Raw genomic sequence first — 20339 nt, 5'->3', positions numbered from 1 at the left:
CCCTGCAGCACCCTGAACCTCACAGCAGCTGCGTGCCACAGACAGAGTGGGATGATGATTTCCTCGCCATTTGGGTAGAGACAGTCTTCCCGCTGAACCCGCAAGCTCCCCAAGTGCTAACACCCTTCCTCTTGAGATCCCTGAAATCTCAGCACCGAGCCCTGTTCCGGGCTAATAAGTACAGAAACAAACCATAAATTAATATTTCGTGAGCCTGCCAGGAGTCAGTTTAGTCAGGAACTGTGGCTTGAGCAGGCTCCCATGTGCCAGGACATGGACATGAGGAAGTCATGGTCCACAGGAAGCCTTCTGGAAACAGGAAAATGAGGGGAGCACTTTTCCTCTCGCTGTTAATGATATAGCGACCAGTTAGTGCTTCCCTTCCCTGGGCCAGGTATAGACAAGCCATTACCTACTTACATCTACTCACATTTATCTTATTCTCTCGTTTAAGTCATACGATGACCCAGCAGAGCAGTTTTTATCATTGGTACTCTGCACATGAGGAAACCAACATTAGGCAGGTGAAGAAACTTGCCCAGGGTCACACAGGTGGAAAGTGGTGTGGCTGGCATTTGCATCCAAGGCCCATCCCACACCAGTGAGTCTGGAGCATGTGCTGGTCTCTGCTTCCACATCTCTCCCACACAGCCCTCAGGTTAAACCAGGACCAATTTTGAATCAGCAGGCACGTTGGGGGCAGGGACTAAACTCTTGATAGAAATTCTTTTTTTTTTTAAAGATTTTATTTATTTGACAGATAGAGACAGCCAGCGAGAGAGGAAACACAAGCAGGGGGAGTGGGAGAGGAAGAAGCAGGCTCATAGCAGAGGAGCCTGATGTGGGGCTCAATCCCAGAACGCCGGGATCACGCCCTGAGCCGAAGGCAGACGCTTAACCGCTGTGCCACCCAGGCGCCCCTGATGGAGATTCTAACACCTGCCTTCCCATGGTCCCCGCTTCCCTAGTACACATTCTTACATCATATCACTTTTCTCCCTGAAAAAGAAAAGTGAAGCACTTCTCATTTTAAACACTGGCAACCCTCAATTCTGCTGCTCAACAGCAGTTGCTGTTAGAAGTACATCAGGTTTGGAATGCCGAAGAATCCCCAGGGTGGAGCGTGTTACATATTTTCTTTTTACTTAAATTTTTTTAGATTTTATTTTTTTAATTTTAAGTTATTTTTTTTAAAGATTTATTTATTTATTTATTTGAGAGAGAGAGAGAGAGTGCAAGCACACAGAGGAAGAGGGGGACAGAGAAGCAGATGCCTCGCTGAGCAGAGAGCCCGATGTGGGGCTCAATCCCAGGACCCCGAGATCACAACCTCCAGCTGAAGGCAGATGCTTAACCAACTGAGCCACCCAGGCACCCCAAGATTTTATTTATTTATTTGAGAGAAAGCGAGCGAGAGAGAGAACACAAGTGGGGTGAGGGGCAGAGGGAGAAACAGGCTCTTCACAGAGCAGGGAGCCCAATGCAAGGCTCTATCCTGGGACTCCAGGATCATGATCTGAGCCGAAGGCAGACGCTCAACCGACTGAGCCACCCAGTCACTCCTGGAGCATGTTTATAAATGGAAGAGGTAACTTAAGGTTTGGAAAGTACTTTTAGCTTCCTCTTCTAGGACGATGTGTCTTTGATACACATGCCATTTCTTTTCCCAGCCCTTTCCCCTAATTCTGTCTCTAAGACTCTACCCCTGTCAGACTGACACGGTTACATGAAGATCAAAGTCAGCAGTCAAGACCAAAAGCAATACGTGGCAGCTATTACAGGGGAAGATTTAGAAAGATGTTAGCAGTAAAATATACAGTGGTGTGGAAGAAATGAAAAAGTAAGACACAGTGATCTATCTACGGTACGCTAGAAGATTTTTTAAAGGTTTTCCGGGGGAGGGAGTTAAGATGGCGGAGGAGTAGGGGATCCCTTTTTCAGCCGGTCCCCTGAGTCGAGCTGGATAGGTACCAGACCAGCCTAAATAACCACGGAATCAGCCTGAGACGCAGGATGATGCATCTGGATCTCTACAAATGAACATCTCCAGCGCTGAGTATTGAGGTACCAAGAGGGGAGCTGTAAACCGTGCACAGATATCAGAAGATAAACGGAAGGGGGAGGGAGCCGCCGCGTTTGGGCGCCGGGAAGCGGCAGCCACCTGCACGGGGGAGCGGGCGGACTCACAGAGGGCACCCGCGAGAGAGCGGACTGAGACCGGTGAGCCGTGAACGCGCGCCACCAGGCATCTCCCGGAACACCGGAATCCCGGTGTGCTCACGGGATCCAGACTGAGACCGGGAGCTCCTGGAGAGCTCGCGGGGCGGCTGGCGGCTGGCGGGCCACCTGCACGGGGGAGCGGGCGGACTTGTGGTCGGCACCCGCGAAACAGCAGACTGAGACCCTGAACCTGGTGCGCGCGCCACCAGGCTTCTCACGAAACCCCGGAATCGAGGTGTGCTCACAGGGCATAGACTGAGATCGGGAGACCCGGGAGCGTGCGGGGCGGCCGGTGGCTGGCGGCATTAGAAACACAAAGGACAGAGACGCTTCGGCCCTGGAAGTGAGGGCAGGGACGCCGAGTTGGTGCGCACATCCCGGGACGCTGCAGGGTTGAGCAGCACCAACAGTAATAGAGTTAAAGTGGCCAGAACATCAGTGGAGAACGGGCCGCAATCCCTCTGTTCTGCGACAATGCAGCCTCTGCTGCTCTGACCCTCAGAAGAGGCATAGTCGGCCGCCAGGGAAAGCCGCCAGAGAACAAAAGCCTGGAAATACCGGCTCAGGGAGTGCCCATCCCCATCCTCCCATCGCAGGGGACACGGAGACTCTAACCAAACAGGGTTGCCTGAGTATCGGCACGGCAGGCCCCTCCCCCAGAAGGCAGGCTGAAAAATCAAGAAGCCCACAACCGGAGGCGCCTGGGTGGCACAGTCACTGAGCGTCTGTCTCCGGCTTAGGGCGTGATCCCAGCATTCCGGAAAGGAGTCCCTCATCGGGCTCCTCCGCTGGGAGCCTGCTTCTTCCTCTCCCACTCCCCTGCTTCTGTTCCGTTCTTGCTGTCTGTCTCCCTCTCTCAGATAAGTAAATAAATAAAATCTTTAAAGAAGAAGCCCACATCTCTAAGATCCCTATAAAACAAGGGGCACGGCCTGGGACCCAGTCAATAATTTGGGCTCTGGACAACCCCGCAACCTCCCCTCATTAGAATGACAAGAAGGAGAAGCCCCCCCCAGCAAAGAAAAGACAGTGAGTCAGTGGCCTCTGCCACAGAAGTAATGGATATGGATGTAACCAAATTATCAGAAATGGAATTCAGAGTAACAATGGTCAAGATAATGAGTAGACTTGAAAAAAGTATTCAGGAAAATGTTACTGAGAATATAGAATCCCTAAGGGCGGAAATGAGAGCGAATTTGACAGAAATTAAAAATTCTATGAGCCAAATGCAGGCAAAACTAGAGGCTCTGACGGCCAGGGTCACGGAAGCGGAGGAAAGGGTTAGTGAATTGGAGGATGGGTTAATAGAGGAAAAAATAAAAATAGAAGATGGTCTTAAAAAAATCCACGCCCACGAATGTAGGTTACGGGAGATTACTGACTCAATGAAATGATCCAATGTTAGAATCATCGGCATTCAGACTGAGAGTAAGGGGATGGAGTACCATCTTTCACGCAAATGGACCTCAAAAGAAAGCTGGGGTAGCAATTCTCATATCAGATAAACTGGATTTTAAACTACAGACTATAGTTAGAGATGCAGAAGGGCACTATATTATTCTTAAAGGAAGTATTCAACAAGTGGATATGACAATTATAAATATATAGGCCCCCAACAGGGGAGCAGCAAGATACACAAGCCAACTCTTAACCAGAATAAAGAGACATATAGATAAAAATACATTAATAGTAGGGGACCTCAACACTCCACTCTCAGAAATAGACAGAACACCCTGGCAAAAACTAAGCAAAGAATCAAAGGCTTTGAATGCCATACTCGACGAGTTGGACCTCTTAGATATATATAGAACACTACACCCCAGAACCAAAGAATACTCATTCTATTCTAATGCCCATGGAACATTTTCAAGAATAGACCATGTTCTGGGACACAAAACAGGTCTCAGCCGATACCAAAAGATTGAAATTATCCCCTGCATATTCTCAGACCACAACGCTCTGAAACTGGAACTCAACCACAAGGAAAAATTTGGAAGAAACTCAAACACTTGGAGATTAAGAACCATCCTGCTCAGGAATGACTCGATAAACCAGGAAATCAAAAATCAAATTAAACAATTTATGGAGACCAATGAGAATGAAAATACAACAGTCCAAAACCTATGGGATACTGCAAAGGCAGTCCTAAGGGGGAAATACATAGCCATCCAAGCCTCACTCAAAAGAATAGAAAAATCTAAAATGCAGTTTTTATATTCTCACCTCAAGAAGCTGGAACAGCAACAGAGGGACAGGCCTAATCCACGCACAAGGAAGCAGTTGACCAAAATTAAAGCTGAAATCAATCAAGCAGAAACCAGAAGTACAGTAGAGCAGATCAACAGGACTAGAAGCTGGTTCTTGGAGAGAATCAATAAAATTGACAGACCACTGGCAAGACTTATCCAAAAGAAAAGAGAAAGGACCCAGATTATTAAAATTATGAATGAAAAAGGAGAGGTCACGACGAACACCATTGAAATTGGAAGGCTTATTAGAAATTTTTATCAAGCAATCTGGAAGAGATGGAATCCTTCCTGGAAACCTATAAACTACCAAGATTGAAACAGGAAGAAATTGATTTCTTAAACAGGCCAATTAATTATGAAGAAATTGAGTCAGTGATAAACAACCTTCCAAATAACAAAACTCCAGGCTCGGATGGTTTTCCTGGGGAATTCTACCAAACATTCAAAGAAGAAATAATACCTATTCTCCTAAAGCTATTTCAAAAAATAGAAACAGAAGGAAAGCTACCAAACTCATTCTATGAGGCCAATATTACCTTGATCCCCAAACCAGGCAAAGACCCCCTCAAAAAGGAGAATTACAGACCGATTTCCCTAATGAATATGGACGCCAAAATCCTCAACAAGATACTTGCTAATAGAATCCAACAGTTCATTAAAAGGATTATCCACCACGATCAAGTGGGATTCATACCTGGGATGCAAGCGTGGTTCAATATTCGCAAATCAATCAGCGTGATACATCATATCAACAAGAAAAGACTCAAGAACCATATGATCCTCTCAATCGATGCCGAAAAAGCATTTGACAAAATACAGCATCCTTTCCTGATTAAAACCCTTCAGAGTGTAGGAATAGAAGGTACATTTCTCAATCTCATAAAAGCCATCTATGAAAAGCCTACTGCAAATATTATTCTCAATGGGGAAAAGCTGGAAGCCTTTCCCTTAAGATCAGGAACACGACAAGGATGCCCACTCTCGCCACTATTATTCAACATAGTACTAGAAGTCCTTGCAACAGCAATCAGACAACAAAAAGGGATCAAAGGTATTCAAATCGGCAAAGAAGAAGTCAAAATGTCTCTCTTCGCAGATGACATGATACTCTATATGGAAAACCCAAAAGAAGCCACTCCCAAACTATTAGAAGTTATAGAGCAATTCAGTAACGTGGCGGGATACAAAATCAATGCTCAGAAATCAGTTGCATTTCTGTACACGAATAACGAGAACGAAGAAAGAGAAATTAGGGAATCTATCCCATTTACAATAGCACCAAAAACCATACGTTACCTTGGAATTAACTTAACCAGAGACGTAAAGGACCTATATTCTAGAAACTATAAATCACTCTTAAAAGACATTGAGGAAGACATAAAAAGATGGAAAGATATTCCATGCTCATGGATCGGAAGAATTAACATAGTTAAAATGTCCATGCTACCCAGAGCAATCTACACTTTCAATGCTATCCCGATCAAAATACCGAGAACGTTTTTCAAAGAACTGGAACAAATAGTCCTTCAATTTGTATGGAACCAGAAAAGACCCCGAATCTCCAAGGAACTGTTGAAAAGGAAAAACAAAGCTGGGGGCATCACAATGCCGGATTTCGAGCTGTACTACAAAGCTGTGATCACAAAGACAGCATGGTACTGGCACAAAAACAGACACATAGACCAATGGAACAGAATAGAGAGCCCAGAAATGGACCCTCAGCTCTTTGGGCAACTAATATTTGATAAAGCAGGAAAAAACATCCGATGGGAAAAAGACAGTCTCTTCAATAAATGGTGCTGGGAAAATTGGACAGCTACATGCAAAAGAATGAAACTTGACCACTATCTCACACCATACACAAAGATAAACTCCAAATGGATGAAAGACCTCGATGTGAGACAGGAATCCATCAAAATTCTAGAGGAGAACATAGGCAGCAACCTCTACGACATCGGCCAAAGCAACCTTTTTCATGATACATCCCCAAAGGCAAGAGAAACAAAAGATAAAATGAATTTATGGGACTTCCATCAAGATTAAAAGTTTCTGCACAGCCAAGGAAACAGTCAGAAAAACTAAGAGGCAGCCCACGGAATGGGAGAAGATATTTGCAAATGACACTACAGATAAAAGACTGGTATCCAAGATCTACAAAGAACTTCTCAAACTCAATACACGAGAAACAAATAAACAAATCAAAAAATGGGCAGAAGATATGAACAGACACTTTTCCAATGAAGACATACAAATGGCTAACAGACACATGAAAAAATGTTCAAAATCATTAGCCATCAAGGAAATTCAAATCAAAACCACACTGAGATACCACCTTACGCCAGTTAGAATGGCAAAAATAGACAAGGCAAGAAACAACAATTGTTGGAGAGGATGTGGAGAAAGGGGATCCCTCCTACATTGTTGGTGGGAATGCAAGTTGGTAGAGCCACTCTGGAAAACAGTGTGGAGGTCCCTTAAAAAGTTAAAAATTGAGCTACCCTATGATCCAGCCATTGCGCTACTGGGTGTTTACCCCAAAGATACAGACATAGTGAAGAGAAGGGCCATATGCACCCCAATGTTCATAGCAGCAATGTCCACAATAGCTAAATCGTGGAAGGAGCCGAGATGCCCTGCAACAGATGACTGGATTAAGAAGTTGTGGTCCATATATACAATGGAATATTACTCAGCAATCAGAAAGAACGAGTTCTCAACATTTGCTACAACATGGACGGCACTGGAGGAGATAATGCTAAGTGAAATAAGTCAAGCAGAGAAAGACAACTATCATATGATTTCTCTCATCTATGGAACATAAGAACTAGAATGATCAGTAGGGGAAGAAAGGGATAAAGAAAGGGGGGGTAATCAGAAGGGGGAATGAAACATGAGAGACTATGGACTATGAGAAACAAACTGAGGACTACAGAGGGGAGGGGGGTGGGGGAATGGGATAGACCGGTGATGGGTGGTAAGGAGGGCACATATTGCATGGTGCACTGGGTGTTATACACAACTAATGAATCATCGAGCCTTACATCGAAAACCGGGGATGTACTGTATGGTGACTAACATAATATAATAAAAAATCATTATAAAAAAAAAATTTTTAAAAAACAGAATTAGAAAATATTTTGTATTAAGGAGTTTTCTTTTAAACATCCTTGAATATCTCTCTAAATCACTTGTAATAAAAGGATTTCTATTGTTCTGGAATTCTTTAGCTTCTGATCCTTTTTATCTACAATCTACAAAACATAATCTTTTACAGATTGATATCATCAAAGCATCTTACTTATCGATGGAGCCTTGAAGAATTATCTAAAACCACTGTCAAAACTGAAATAAGAAACAACGTTCTCTGAAAAAAAAAACACTAGAAAAGAGAGGGAAAGCAAAGAGAAATCCATAACTCAGATTGCATAATTACTTAACAGTACTCTGTTAGCTTGCAATTCTTAGAGATGAGCAAGTAAAACCAATCAGGCAGTTTGAAGGCCACTTCCATCTACTGGCTTTACAAGTTTGGGTTAAACACTAACTATCATGTTTACTAAGGGGATCTTGGAATTATTTATTAAACCACACTAGACAAGCTAAACACTTGACCAGCTCAAGTGGGGATAAAAGATACCATTTATCAGAATGATGAATAACAGAGACTAAACCAGAGTCTAGGGAATCATTCTTGGCTCTGCTACTCTGACCCTGGCAAGGTATCAGACAGTTTGGTTTCAACTTCAGCTTCTCCGAGCCAGGATGCTACCGCTTAATGTATGTATCTCTTGCAATTTTACCAGGATTTTAAATATAGCAATGAATTCATATTAGCTGTGTGCTTTCACATAATCTAAGTATCAACAGACTCAGCTGGCTAAATGAAATAGGCATGTGGGGGTACCTAACACCTAACACAGAAAGTACTCAATAAACCCGCACCCCCTTCCTTCCTTACAGCATGACGCGAAGTAAATCCAGGTTACAGTTTGGGATGAATTGACTTTTCCATAGCCATTCAACACGCTTCTGTTCCTCAAAAACTGTCTTGCAATTTTATGTTATTGGTCATTTAAGAGAAAGTGAGAAAATTTGTGTGTTGTACATATACGTATGTGTGTGTTCCTATTTATATACAAACGTGTGTGTGTGTGTGTGTGTGCGCGCACGTGTGTGTGTTTGCCTAAAATCTCAATCCATTGTCCATAGCAAGCTCATTTGTCCTGTTGAAGGTAGGCTGGAGCGCCATCTCCAGACAGGAAAGATGGCACATTGCTGAGCGGGCCTTCAGGTGCCTATAAGGCAAACGATCTCCTCCTCCATCAGACTTCCCCAACTAGCTCTCGGCAAGCGTTTCCTTAGGCCTCTCCTGCTTTCCTTTCAGATTGTGTGATCACATTATGTGTCCTTGACATTGGTCATCCCAAGATGGCTTATCTCATAGTCTCTCTCTATAGAATCATATGTTCTTTTTCAAAAATTAAGACTCATTAGAGGAAGACCAGAAAGGAGAGAACGAAAGAGAAGGGTGACGTGGTGTTGGGTTGTTCAAGACCCAGGAGGAGAGGCCCTGTACCTGCAGAGCGAGCCGAACGACACTGGACGTGTAGGTCAGCATGCCGTGCAGAATATCGAGCAGGGAGAAGAGCAGCGCAGCCGCTGTCTCGTTGTTGTTCTTATTGTCCACATCCAAGCACAGTGTGGCGGTTTCAGTGAACAGGTCACAGACATGGCGGACCAGTCCTGCGGGTAAAAAGGAGAAGGGTACAACATGTCTTGTAAATTACAAAATAACGTGTCACATAAACCCAACAGAGCAGGCATGTGTATTCTATGTTGCATAAACTCAAAGCAGTCCTTCAACTGTACTCGTACCAGATACCCTCAGGCATGTTTTTAAAAATGCAGGTTTCTAGGCCTCACTCCTGGAGTCTGCTCAGGACCCTGGGACTTGTTACATAAGATCCCAGGTGACTTGATGCAAAGGTTCCCCAAATTACACTTAGAGAAACGCGATCCTACGTGAACAGGCTCACAAGAACAGAGGGCTCCCTGACACTGGAAGAAAACCTGTTACATATGAACATACTGTCCCCAGGTTCTCTGAAGTTCAGTTCTTCACAATGGACCCAGGGGACCCAAGGATCTAGAAGTAATCGGGTCATTCCAAGAGGATAAAACAATGAAGCATTTTTTTTTCCACATGCATTCCAAAAAAAAAAAAAATTGAAATGTAAGATCAACTATGATTTTAACAAATCTGATATTTAGAAATTTCCAGGTTCTATCATTTTGTCTCTGCAAACCTCATATTAAATTAACAGTGCAGTTGGTTTTCAACTTTGAATTTGATGTAGTCTGTCACAAAAAACACATTTTCACAAGTAGGGGCATTATTATTTATAATTAAGTTGGCATTTTTATGATACTATTATGTAGCATTACTCTTTGAATTCACAAAAATGATTCAGATGTAAACGTGGTGAAAATACAACACACAGTGTTACAAACCTAAAATGGTGAAGGACCTTTGGCATCAGTGATCGTCTGAATGCTCTAGAAAAACTGAATCTTTAGAAATAAATATTTTACACAGCAGAGGGTGGGAGGAATCATGGTAAGGAGCTGTATAGTAAGCTGGACTTTATTGGTGTTGCAATCAGTCCATTTGTCCCTAGTTTTCAGATGATCAACTAGATGGAAACTCTGCCAGGCACAGCCAGCCAAGCTTTAGTACCTCTTCCAAACGATGCCATCGTCCCTTCCAGTAAAGCAATTTAGTTCTCCTAGACAAGTGCAGAGTAATTCTTAGGCTTCAAAAGTAATTAATTTTGTCACTAAAGGCAGAGAGAAACCAAAACTATAGAGGTCTCCAAGTTGTACACCTTGTGGCAAAGAGTGGTACAAGTCACAAAGCCGAAGATACACACACTTGAAGAGGAGGTAAACTGTTGGCAAAATTGATCTATGACAAGGTCTGATTGCACATATCCTCAACGACACACAGTATAGAAGAGCAATTACTATGACATGTACATGACACCAGAAGGCATTCTCGTCTGAGTCGGGCAGCATCACTCATTCGCATGCCATGAATCAGCACTTCGGCATTCAGGAGCTACAGACAGGGCAGAAGGACTTCAAAACACAGTGTTTGGTAAATACATGCTGCAAGAGGTTTTCCTTTGGGGGTTTAGGATTACTTTGTGACACATCACACCGAGGGTCAAAGTGCAGAAGGGTGAGAACTATGCGAACAGAAGAGAAGGACGTGGCTCTTCAGAGGGGGAGGTGGACCCCCGGATACCCCTCGACACGCAGCTTGACTCAGACTAAACAGCTGGCGAGCAACAGTGAGCGATCTTCCCAATCTTCATGCAGTCTTCAAGGAAAGAGTGCAAACAAGGAATGGAATGGGATCCCCGCTGGGACGGAAAGTCTTTCCAGCCCGCCATGTGAAAAAGCAGGCAACAAAGGCCAAGCTCTGACTTGACACACTGAAGTCACCAGCTGTCAGGAAAGGTGCTCATAGGAGATTAGAAATGATGCATGACACAAAATATTTCTCCACAGCAGTGATAACGCCAGCAAGCTCATTAGTATGATGTCAAGTGGCCTATTCTCGGCCATATATTCTGTGCTCTTCATGGCTAGAACTTTCACTTCAGGGTCAAAATACACGTTTTTCTCATTTAAACTTTTCATTATGAAAACAAAGAAAGTCACAAGACAGTTCTGTAAAAGGAACCCCCACCACTTTCTTCAATAATTATCAACACTTTCGCCCATCTTTGTTTAATCTATCCCCATTTTTTTTTTTTTAGGATTTTAAAGTAAATAACAGACATCATCTTATTTCTCCTGTAAATATTTCTGTATAGTCTAACAGATAAAGGTTGTTTTTTTAAAAACATTATTACTACTTAATAAAACGAAACTTATTTAATATAGGCAATACGCAGCCTATGTTCAAAACTCAACTGTTTCAAAACTGTCTTTTTAAGGATTAGTTTGTTGAAATCAGGATACAAACCAGGTCCACACATTCCATTTGGTTGCAGACCTTACATCTCCTTTAATGTCTAACAGTCTTTCTTCCCCAGCAATTTTCATGCCATTTATTTTTGGAGAAGTTAGAACTTTGTTTTCCTGTAGATTTTCTTGTGGTGTTTTTCCTGTATCCCTGTATTTCCTGAAAAATGGTAGTTGTAGTGACTAGAGACTCCATTTAATTCCGGTTCAATTATTTTGGCAATAATACTTGGGACTGGGTCTCTACATGTCCTGTTGCATCATATCTGGAAGGATACACTGTCTAGCTGTTCTACACTTAACAATGTTAAAATTGATCAGGTTCAGGGATTGTCAGCCCAACCATTCATTATAAAATTCAACATCAAATGTTACCTACTAAGGACCACCATCTAGTCCCACATTTCATTAGATAAGGGCAATATAGTAAGTTTCAAATTCTATCATTCCTTCTGCATTTTTTCAGCTGGTTTTTTTCTATAAAGAATCTTCTTGGGGTGCCTCGGTGGCTCAGTGGTTAAGCATCTGCCTTTGGTTCAGGTCATGATCCTGGGGTACTAGGATGAGCCCCCACATAGGGCTCCCTGCTCAGTGGGGAGCCTGCTTCTCCTTCTCCCTCTGTCCCTCCCCTGCTCCTGCACTCTCACTCACTGTCTCTGAAAGAAGGAAGGAAGGAAGGAAGGAAGGAAGGAAGGAAGGAAGGAAGGAAGGAAGGGGAAGAAAGAAAGAAAGAAAAAGAGAGAGAGGGGGAGGAGTCTTCTTTTATCAACTATTTGGTTATCATAAAATATGGTTTGTAAAGGAAAGGCAGGATATGTGTTTGATAAATGTTTCTTTGTTGTCATTTACTGGTTTTCGGAACAATGATTTTGGAGTATTAGTGATTACCAAATGTGACTAATGGAGGAGAGGGTGGGGAAGATAAAAGTTACCAAAAGTTACTAATGAGTTCATTTTGTGGCATCATTGTGAATACAGTGGATTTTTATAGAATACATTTTATGAATTTCAATGGATTCAATCCTTTTTTTTTTTTTTTAAGTGTCCAACTTGTTTCCATCTTTGGCTACTGACAGCCCCTTAAAAGTGTCCTAGCCACTGCTATTATATGTCTCAAGTTCATCTTCAGAATTCCTGCATCAAACATATTAAATAAAATGAATTTAAATGCTTTATGAAGGGTTTAAAAAAATTTTTAAAAAAATTCCTGTCTCAGACAGGGCATTAACTACTTCTCCAAGAAGCCCTGGTGTCTTTTAAGAAGAGATCATATTTGGAAACCATGGTCTGAGCACTAAGGATGCTCATGCTGCTGGTCATTGATTCAGTGGATAGAGATAACAAGTACACATCAACAGAGAAGAATAATGACTTTATGCCAACACTTCCAGTTTCAGGGTCCAGAAATGGACCACATATATATGGTCACATAAATTGCAACAAGTGAATTCTTTACCAAAAAAAAAAAAATTCTTTTCAACAAAAGGGGGTGGAAAAACTGAGTATCCATATGGGGAAAAGGATCCTTGCCACGACATCATATGATATGCAAAACTAGTTTCACATGAATCACAGATCTGCACATAAAAACTAAAACTGTAAAGGTTCTAGAATAAGATATAAGAGAAGATCTTTGTAACTAGGAGGCAGGCACGATTTCTAAGGTCCCAAAATTTGGATCATTTAAAAATTGGTAAATTAAACATCACAAAATTAAATATTTACAACATCTATACCTAATAAAGAACTTATATGCAGAATACACAAACAGTTCCTACAACTCAATAATAAAAAGGCAATCAATTTTAAAGATGGGTAAAAAATTTAAACAGTCCGTTCCCAAAAGATATATGTCAATAAGCACATGAAAAATGTTCAATATCATTAGTCATGAGCAAAATGCAAATTAAAACCACAATGAGATACTACCACACACAAACAGGAATAATTATAATGAAAAAAGCTGACATCACCAAATGTTGGTAAGGATGTGGAGTTACCAGTACTCATATACACTGCTGATGGGAAATAGTTGCAGTTTTTATAAATTTAAATATATAGTTAGTATATTGCCTAGCAATTCAACTCCTAGGTATTTACCCAAGTAAATGAAAACCTATATCCACAGAAAGACTCATTAGACCTTTATTCAAAATAGCCCTAAGCTAGAGACAGCCCAGGTGTCCATCAAGAGGAGAATGGGCGAATACATTAAGATATATTCATACAATGGAATACTAGTCAGCAATAAAAAGAAATGAGCCACTGAATCCCACAAGGACAGGGGTGGATCTCAAAAAGGATGCTGAGAGATAGACCCCAGAAACAGGTGTATAAACTCAGTGGTATGAATAAGATTCTGAAAAAAATGTCTATGTTGATTGAGATCAGAACAGGAGTTGCCTCTAGGGAAGGGACAGGATGGAACATTCTAGAGTGATGGAAATCTTCCATACTTTAACAGTTGTACTGGGATGATAACAGCATTTACTGAGCACTGCTCTGTGTCCAAGCCTTTACTTGGCTTTTTACATTTAATACCTCACCTGAATTCTGTAACAGCTCTGTGAGGCAGATGCTGATATCTCCATTTTATATAAACAAAAAAAAGGCTCAAGTAACAAGTACTCAAGTAACAAGTTCAAGGTCACAGAGTTAAGTACAAGTCACAGAAGTGATTTGAACCCATGTATAACTCCAAAGTCCTTGATGTACTTTTGTCAATATCGTAGAGCCTCTTGGACCAACCAGTGGGGAACTGAGAGCAGAAGACCAATGAGTAGGCCACTGAGGTCCTGCCATAACCATGTGGTGGTGGGGAGCAAGGACGAAGGCAGACACATCACTAAAGAAATGTGATCTGTAACTTGGTGGCAACAGTGGAATGGGGCCAAAAAGGGTCAATAAGGAATAGGAGAATTATATCAGCACTAGAAGAACTGGGGAGTGAGTTTTCTAGGCACTGTAAGATAGCTTTTAAGACATGAGCTTGACATGTCTAAAGGCAGTTGGAGATTAAAACCTAGAAACTGGGTGGCAGTCTAGACCAGAAAAACAGAAACTGCAGATGACCAGAGAGAGCAGAAGGGTTCCCAAAGGACAGTCAAGACAGACAAGCAAGACAAGCAGCACTGAGCAAATCGCAGACAACAGGGGCAGGCTTAACAGAGGAAAGGAAGGAAAAGTGCTATTAGAGAAATAATCATGGTAACATACTCACATCGTAGGTAAAAAGGAATGACTGGAATTTAAAAGAGAAAGGTGTCAAGGAAGGCTGGTTCATTGCCACAGTTCATAAGCCTGAGGAAAGTTCACTGACTGGGTCATTTCCAGGCAAGTGATGCCAGTTGTTGGTAATCCTGTGGCCTGAAGTCAAACTTCAAGTTACCCGATCTTTCTTGGTGCACTTTCCCCATAAACCCTGTAGGTTTTGACATGTTTGCTTCCACGCAGATTCCAGAATTTCCCCATAGAGAGAGTTAGGAAGTACTGTTTCTTGGAAAGAAGGGCTTGAACCTGCATTTCCATAAGGCTGACCATATCCACTATGGAGCAAAGAGAGGGACTGCTGTCTGTCCCCTCATCTTACCCCAGGGGACTCAAGGATTAGATTGCTAATATTGGCAAAGCTCTGTGAATAAGCTAAAACACAAGGCATTTTACTAAAGTGGAGGAATATATCTAAGAAGGAGGCAAAGGGAAGGAAAAGACGTTAACATTCCCCTACTTTTGTTCTTTTATTCTTCTCCACAGATAAGCGCTGATCAAGAGAAAGATACTCTTACCTCCAAAGAAAGAGAGTCAAGTTCAGGGACATTGCCAGGGCTGTGTTCTCCAGAGTGAAAATTCTCCAAGGGATTCACCTGTCCCCGGGCATGGGTGTATGGCTCTTTCCACTCTCCTCTTCCACTAAGGTTGGTGGTATACAGCATAGCCAGAGGCCTGCACCCCCGGGAAAAGCCTGGCCGTTCCTTTCATGGTTTTTGTTTGTTTCTTTTTCTCTCTCCCCTCTCTCATCCAGACCCAGTCTGAGATTTAGTAGCTACCTGTGGCTTAGGTAGCTCTGCTCCAGGCCCCTGGGCAAATGCACAGCCCCTTGCTGTGTCGCCTGCCTATCTCCATTGGTATAAGCTGGTACGCACCTGTGTGAAGGGAAAAGGGAGGCTCTCCTGCCTGAGTGTTAAGATGCAAGACTGATGGTTCAACACTGAGGCAAATACACAGGGAGAGCCACAACTAACTTTGTTTCCAGTCTGGCAGGTGGACCTACTATAGGAAGTAAGGCTAAAAGCAGCCTTCTATGGAGACCAGCATAATAAAGGTTTCTGTGCCTTGCTTGCCCATCGGCTCCCTCCGAGATGCTGTACAGAGGCATCTGAAATGGGGCTCTAGCGTTTTCCAGTCCCTGGTCAAACGCCATTGTAAGAACTTCTTAATACATCCTAACACCTCGAAGAGAAATCAAAATTCATTAAGCCACAGAACCCAAGAATTACTTTGCATTAATTACAACCAACTCATCAAAAAAAAAAATCCAAGAATTATTTTGTATTAATTATAAGCAAATCTCTAAAGGAGTCATCCCCATGAGTTGTTTTCAAGTGTTTAATGTTCTGGGAATATTAATGTGCATGAGCTATTCCCAGCTCCGGTCACCGTGTCCTGATTATATTATTACTTTTTCAAAATCTGTTGGACTAGAGAGATAATATGAGAGTATACTTTGAAACGCCAAGCTTTTGAAAGCAATTTACATTTCTATCATTAGTGATGTGAATACAACATTCTAAATCCAAACGCGACCTCCCCAAATTGAGGCTTCCTTATAAATAATTTGATATCTGCATCATACAAACACGTGGCCATTTTCCCTAGGGTTCAGGAAAGTCACCCTGAACAGATAATCTGGAAGAGAAGTATAAAGGCATCTGTGAGATGTGATGTGCGAAAATCGTTCTTTCCCAAACTCATCGGTGCTATACCACCAAACGCAGAATCACAAGTCAGCGGAGTTTAAAGTCTGCTTTTAAACAGAAAACCAGGGAGGGTGAAAGTGGCCACGCCCATCCTGGACACACTGGCAGGGCCCGTGGAGGCGTGTCTGACCTGCAGGGTCCTGAGCCAGTGCCTCCCAGCACACAAGACCTGTTCTGGCGGAAGGTTAATGAGCAGCCTCCTGCACACAGACATGACCCCGAATGAAAATATGTCCCACTTCTCAAGCTCAAAACTTATGAACCATCTTAGTGCCGGTTTTTTGCCTCTGTTTTTCCAGCCCCTTCTTAGGAGACTCTGGGTGTCTACACCGTGCCCTGGCCCCCATTCTCCCTGTGCAATTGTGGCCCCAATTTTGCACGCCCTCTGCCTTGGAGCTTTGGCTTCCAGGCTACATCTCAAGCCTTGCTCTCACACCCTGCCCAAACACCAGGGCCCATGGGAGTCTGGTGTTCCCTGGTTAGGAGAGGGACACTGACCAAGTTTCCCTTGATGCATAGGACTCACCAATTCCCAACGCGGTATTCTGCTGAAAGGCAGCAAGCCATCAAACCTGAAAACTGGAAGTACTTCATGGTCAGAGGCTGGGCACTTCTCAAATATGACAGAGGCTAATGTTTTTAATAAAAAATCCCCCCCAAACCTGAAGGGACTCGCTATATGAGAGTATCTTAAAAACAACCTTGCCCCAGGTCCCCTGAACCCACAGCGGTCCCTGGACCCGCATGATTAGTAGAGAATCCATCTAACTCCAAAGACAGAGGAGAACACTGTATTGAATTATTACAAGTATATGATTTCTTCTGGTCACCTGCCCCAGGAGATTGCAATGCCCTTTTCTGATTGAAGCAGGACGCTGCATTTTAGCAACATGGAAACCTAGTTCTATGCCCCCCCTCTCCATGCATACTTGAGAGGTAAAAACATTGGATAGAATAAGCTCAATTACAATATTGCTGAAAAGAGAAGTTTAACACTTGAGGGATTTATGCACTGAAAGATATACTCCTTTTGATTACTCAGATAGCTAAAGTAGCTTAGAATTGATTTATACAAATAGATCTGGAGCCCATTTTTGAAAAGGAGAACATAAAAAGTAGAAGTGGGTGCTAATTTCATATCCCAAACTTAAGATACAATGTTGTTTATGACTAATCCAAGAAAGTACATTTTATTAACTCAAAGGTACATCAAGTTTCCAATTTCCACCAGGAAATGAAGGAGTAACAGAATGACTGGTTATATGTATGCAATGCCCAGGATAGTGCTAGAAGAGTGGGGTGGAGGAACAGGGAAGGAAATCTTCTCAGGAGGAGTGTATGGTGACTAACATAATATAATAAAAAAAAATTAAAAATAAATTTTAAAAAAAAGGAGGGAGTGTGACCCCTCTCGGCAGCAACACACCCCATGGTCTGCCTAGAAAGCACGAAAGCTTCATCCAATTGAATTCTGACTTCAATGCAGCACTTGCTGAAGTATGAAGGGGCTTTTACGAGCTGGGCCCTGAGCTAGAGCACAGCCTCTCGAGTTCCACATACCACATCTTCCCTCCCTTCCTTTCTCCTTCCCTGTGATCTATCTCTGAGATGGTAGGTAAACATTCCGGAGAGAACATGCATCATTCATTCAATCCCTGGTTCATTTGCAATATGCTGAGCATTTGTAATGTAAATTTTATAGTGCTCAACAAGGAAGGAACTAGAAAAAAACTCAAGAAACGGTCCCTTCCCTTCAGGGCCCATAAAAAGATATCCACGTGTGAAACAGATCATGGAATAAAATGCCAGCTTCGTGCTATCAGGCTGAAGGAGTGACGATCCAATTCACACTTGCCCTTTTTTTCTTATACTCTGTAAAAATTAAACTAATACATGTATTTGTATGTAAAAAGTATGACACAGACAATATAAAGATCCCTGACATCCTATTTCCTTGAAACTCACCATGCATAAGCGTTTGCTGTAGAGGGCATATGAAACACATGCGAATACACGCATACATAGACGTATGGAATATAGCCTATAGCTTGCTATTTTTCACTGAAGGATGTATCAGAGACTTCGCTATCTTACCCCATTCCATAGATACAGTGCTAATCTTTAAAGTAACTGCATGGTGTCCCTTTATCAGATGAAATTCCATGATACAGCTAGCAATCCCAGGAAGGAAGGGTGAAGTTCAGATGCCACCTGGTTACCGCGTAGCATTCACTCTACACACAGTGACTGACCCCAGCCACAGCCAGCTGTTTCCTTCCCCTGGAGTTCCAGAAACTGGGCAGCAGAGGCGAGAGTTCCCCTCTAAGGAATACATTTCAATATTTGAAACAGGGAGTGGCAGGGGCGATGCCTCATCTCAAGGACCAAGGAGCAAGAACACTAGACTGTATGGAGGGTGGAAAGGAAAATGACGGGGAAGGAAGAGAAACTTGGGGGGTAGGGGCTCCGAGTATCATATTTGGGCCTCTGGTTCTAGCTGCTTTTGGGGCCCAAGAATGATTCTTAGCTTGAGTTCCACGAGACATGCTCTCATTGGTAAGACATTTTCTTTTTTTTTCATGTGGCTAATCTGAATTTCTGATATGTGTATGTAAGAGTCCTAACCAGCTCAAGTGGACTGGGAGTTCTAATTGTTTTTTAAAAACCTTCCTTTAGTGGGACAGAGTATCAGTCTCCCAGGTGTCAAATTCAAGTTAGTTATCTTCAAAAGCATCTTGCTTTCTCCACTCCATGCATTACCCACCCTCCTCACCTTCCTTTTCAATCTGTATTTATTTTTTAACTTTTATTTTTTTCAGAGTCAAAGTCTTCCTGTGGTCCAGGTCAACCTTCTTCTCCCCAGAGGCAACTAGCTGCACTTCTTTTACCTAATTATCATTCCCTCCATTTCTCTAAATAATACACACTTGCGTTTTTTGAGTTGCAGGCATTATCTGTTGCCTTCCTCCTATGCAGGAAGGAAGATGCAGCTCTTTCCCCATGCCCTACCACACACCCACACAGCTCCCACTCCTCATTCCCCCCACTATATGTATCTCTTACTTTCAATCAGATTGACAGCGATTACATTGTTATGACTACATAAACACTATTCCCAATTCAGTCACATGGAACACTATGATTATTTTTTCATTCCTGGGCAACTTCATGTTTTCTCTAGAGTTAATAACTTTGAAGACTCGACTCTCATTTTAATGGTGCTTTAGAAGTGTGGTAGGATGAATAATGCCCCCTCCCCCAAAGATACCCATATTCTAATTCCTGGAAACTGTGAGTGTCACCTTATATGGAAAAGGGAACTTTGCAAATGTGATTCCATTAAGGATCTTGAGATAGATTATCCTGGATGATCCAAACGGGTCCAATGTGATCACAAGGATTCCTATAGGAGGGAAGCAGGAGGTCAGAGTGAACAGGAGACGTGAAGACGGAAGTATGAGGTTGCAGTGACACAAGGGTTGAGAAACAAGGAAAACAGGCAGCAGCTAGAAGCTTGTTAGCTTGGGTTTTCAAGGCAAGGAAACAGAAGCCTCCTGAAGGAATGAAGATGCCAACATCTTGACTTTAGACTCTTGACCTCCAAAACTGTAAAAGAATACCTTTTTGTGTTGTTTTAAGCCACTAAACTTGTGGCTTTGTTACAACAGCAATAAGAAGCCAATACAAGGAGGGAACAAAAGTAATGCCCTTTGTTGAGTCTGCCATCTTGACCCAGAAGTCCTCAGCCACTTCCTAATGATGAGATGCACTTCTGAGTCTTCGTCAGCTGATGGACCAAAATCTTAGAGAACCCGAGGTGGATGATATCAGAGACACTATATTCACTACATTGTTTTGTAGG

General features: G+C 42.6%; 1 protein-coding gene across 5 annotated transcripts in view; it reads right to left on the bottom strand.

Moving 5' to 3' along the window:
* The window catches only part of ULK4 (unc-51 like kinase 4), a 592175-nt gene that overhangs the window by 188873 nt on the left and 382963 nt on the right, over positions 1-20339 (bottom strand). For all 5 annotated transcript variants that reach the window (XM_026496788.4, XM_026496790.4, XM_026496789.4 and 2 more), the window contains one exon: positions 9046-9212. In XM_026496788.4, coding sequence (XP_026352573.1) covers positions 9046-9212 — 167 coding nt within the window. The remainder of the gene's footprint in view (positions 1-9045; positions 9213-20339) is intronic.

This window comes from Ursus arctos, unplaced genomic scaffold (genome assembly GCF_023065955.2).
Source record: "Ursus arctos isolate Adak ecotype North America unplaced genomic scaffold, UrsArc2.0 scaffold_20, whole genome shotgun sequence".
Classification (NCBI taxonomy): Eukaryota; Metazoa; Chordata; class Mammalia; order Carnivora; family Ursidae; genus Ursus; species Ursus arctos.
Note: the sequence above shows the minus strand (reverse complement) of the source record. Positions and strands in the feature narration are given on the sequence as shown.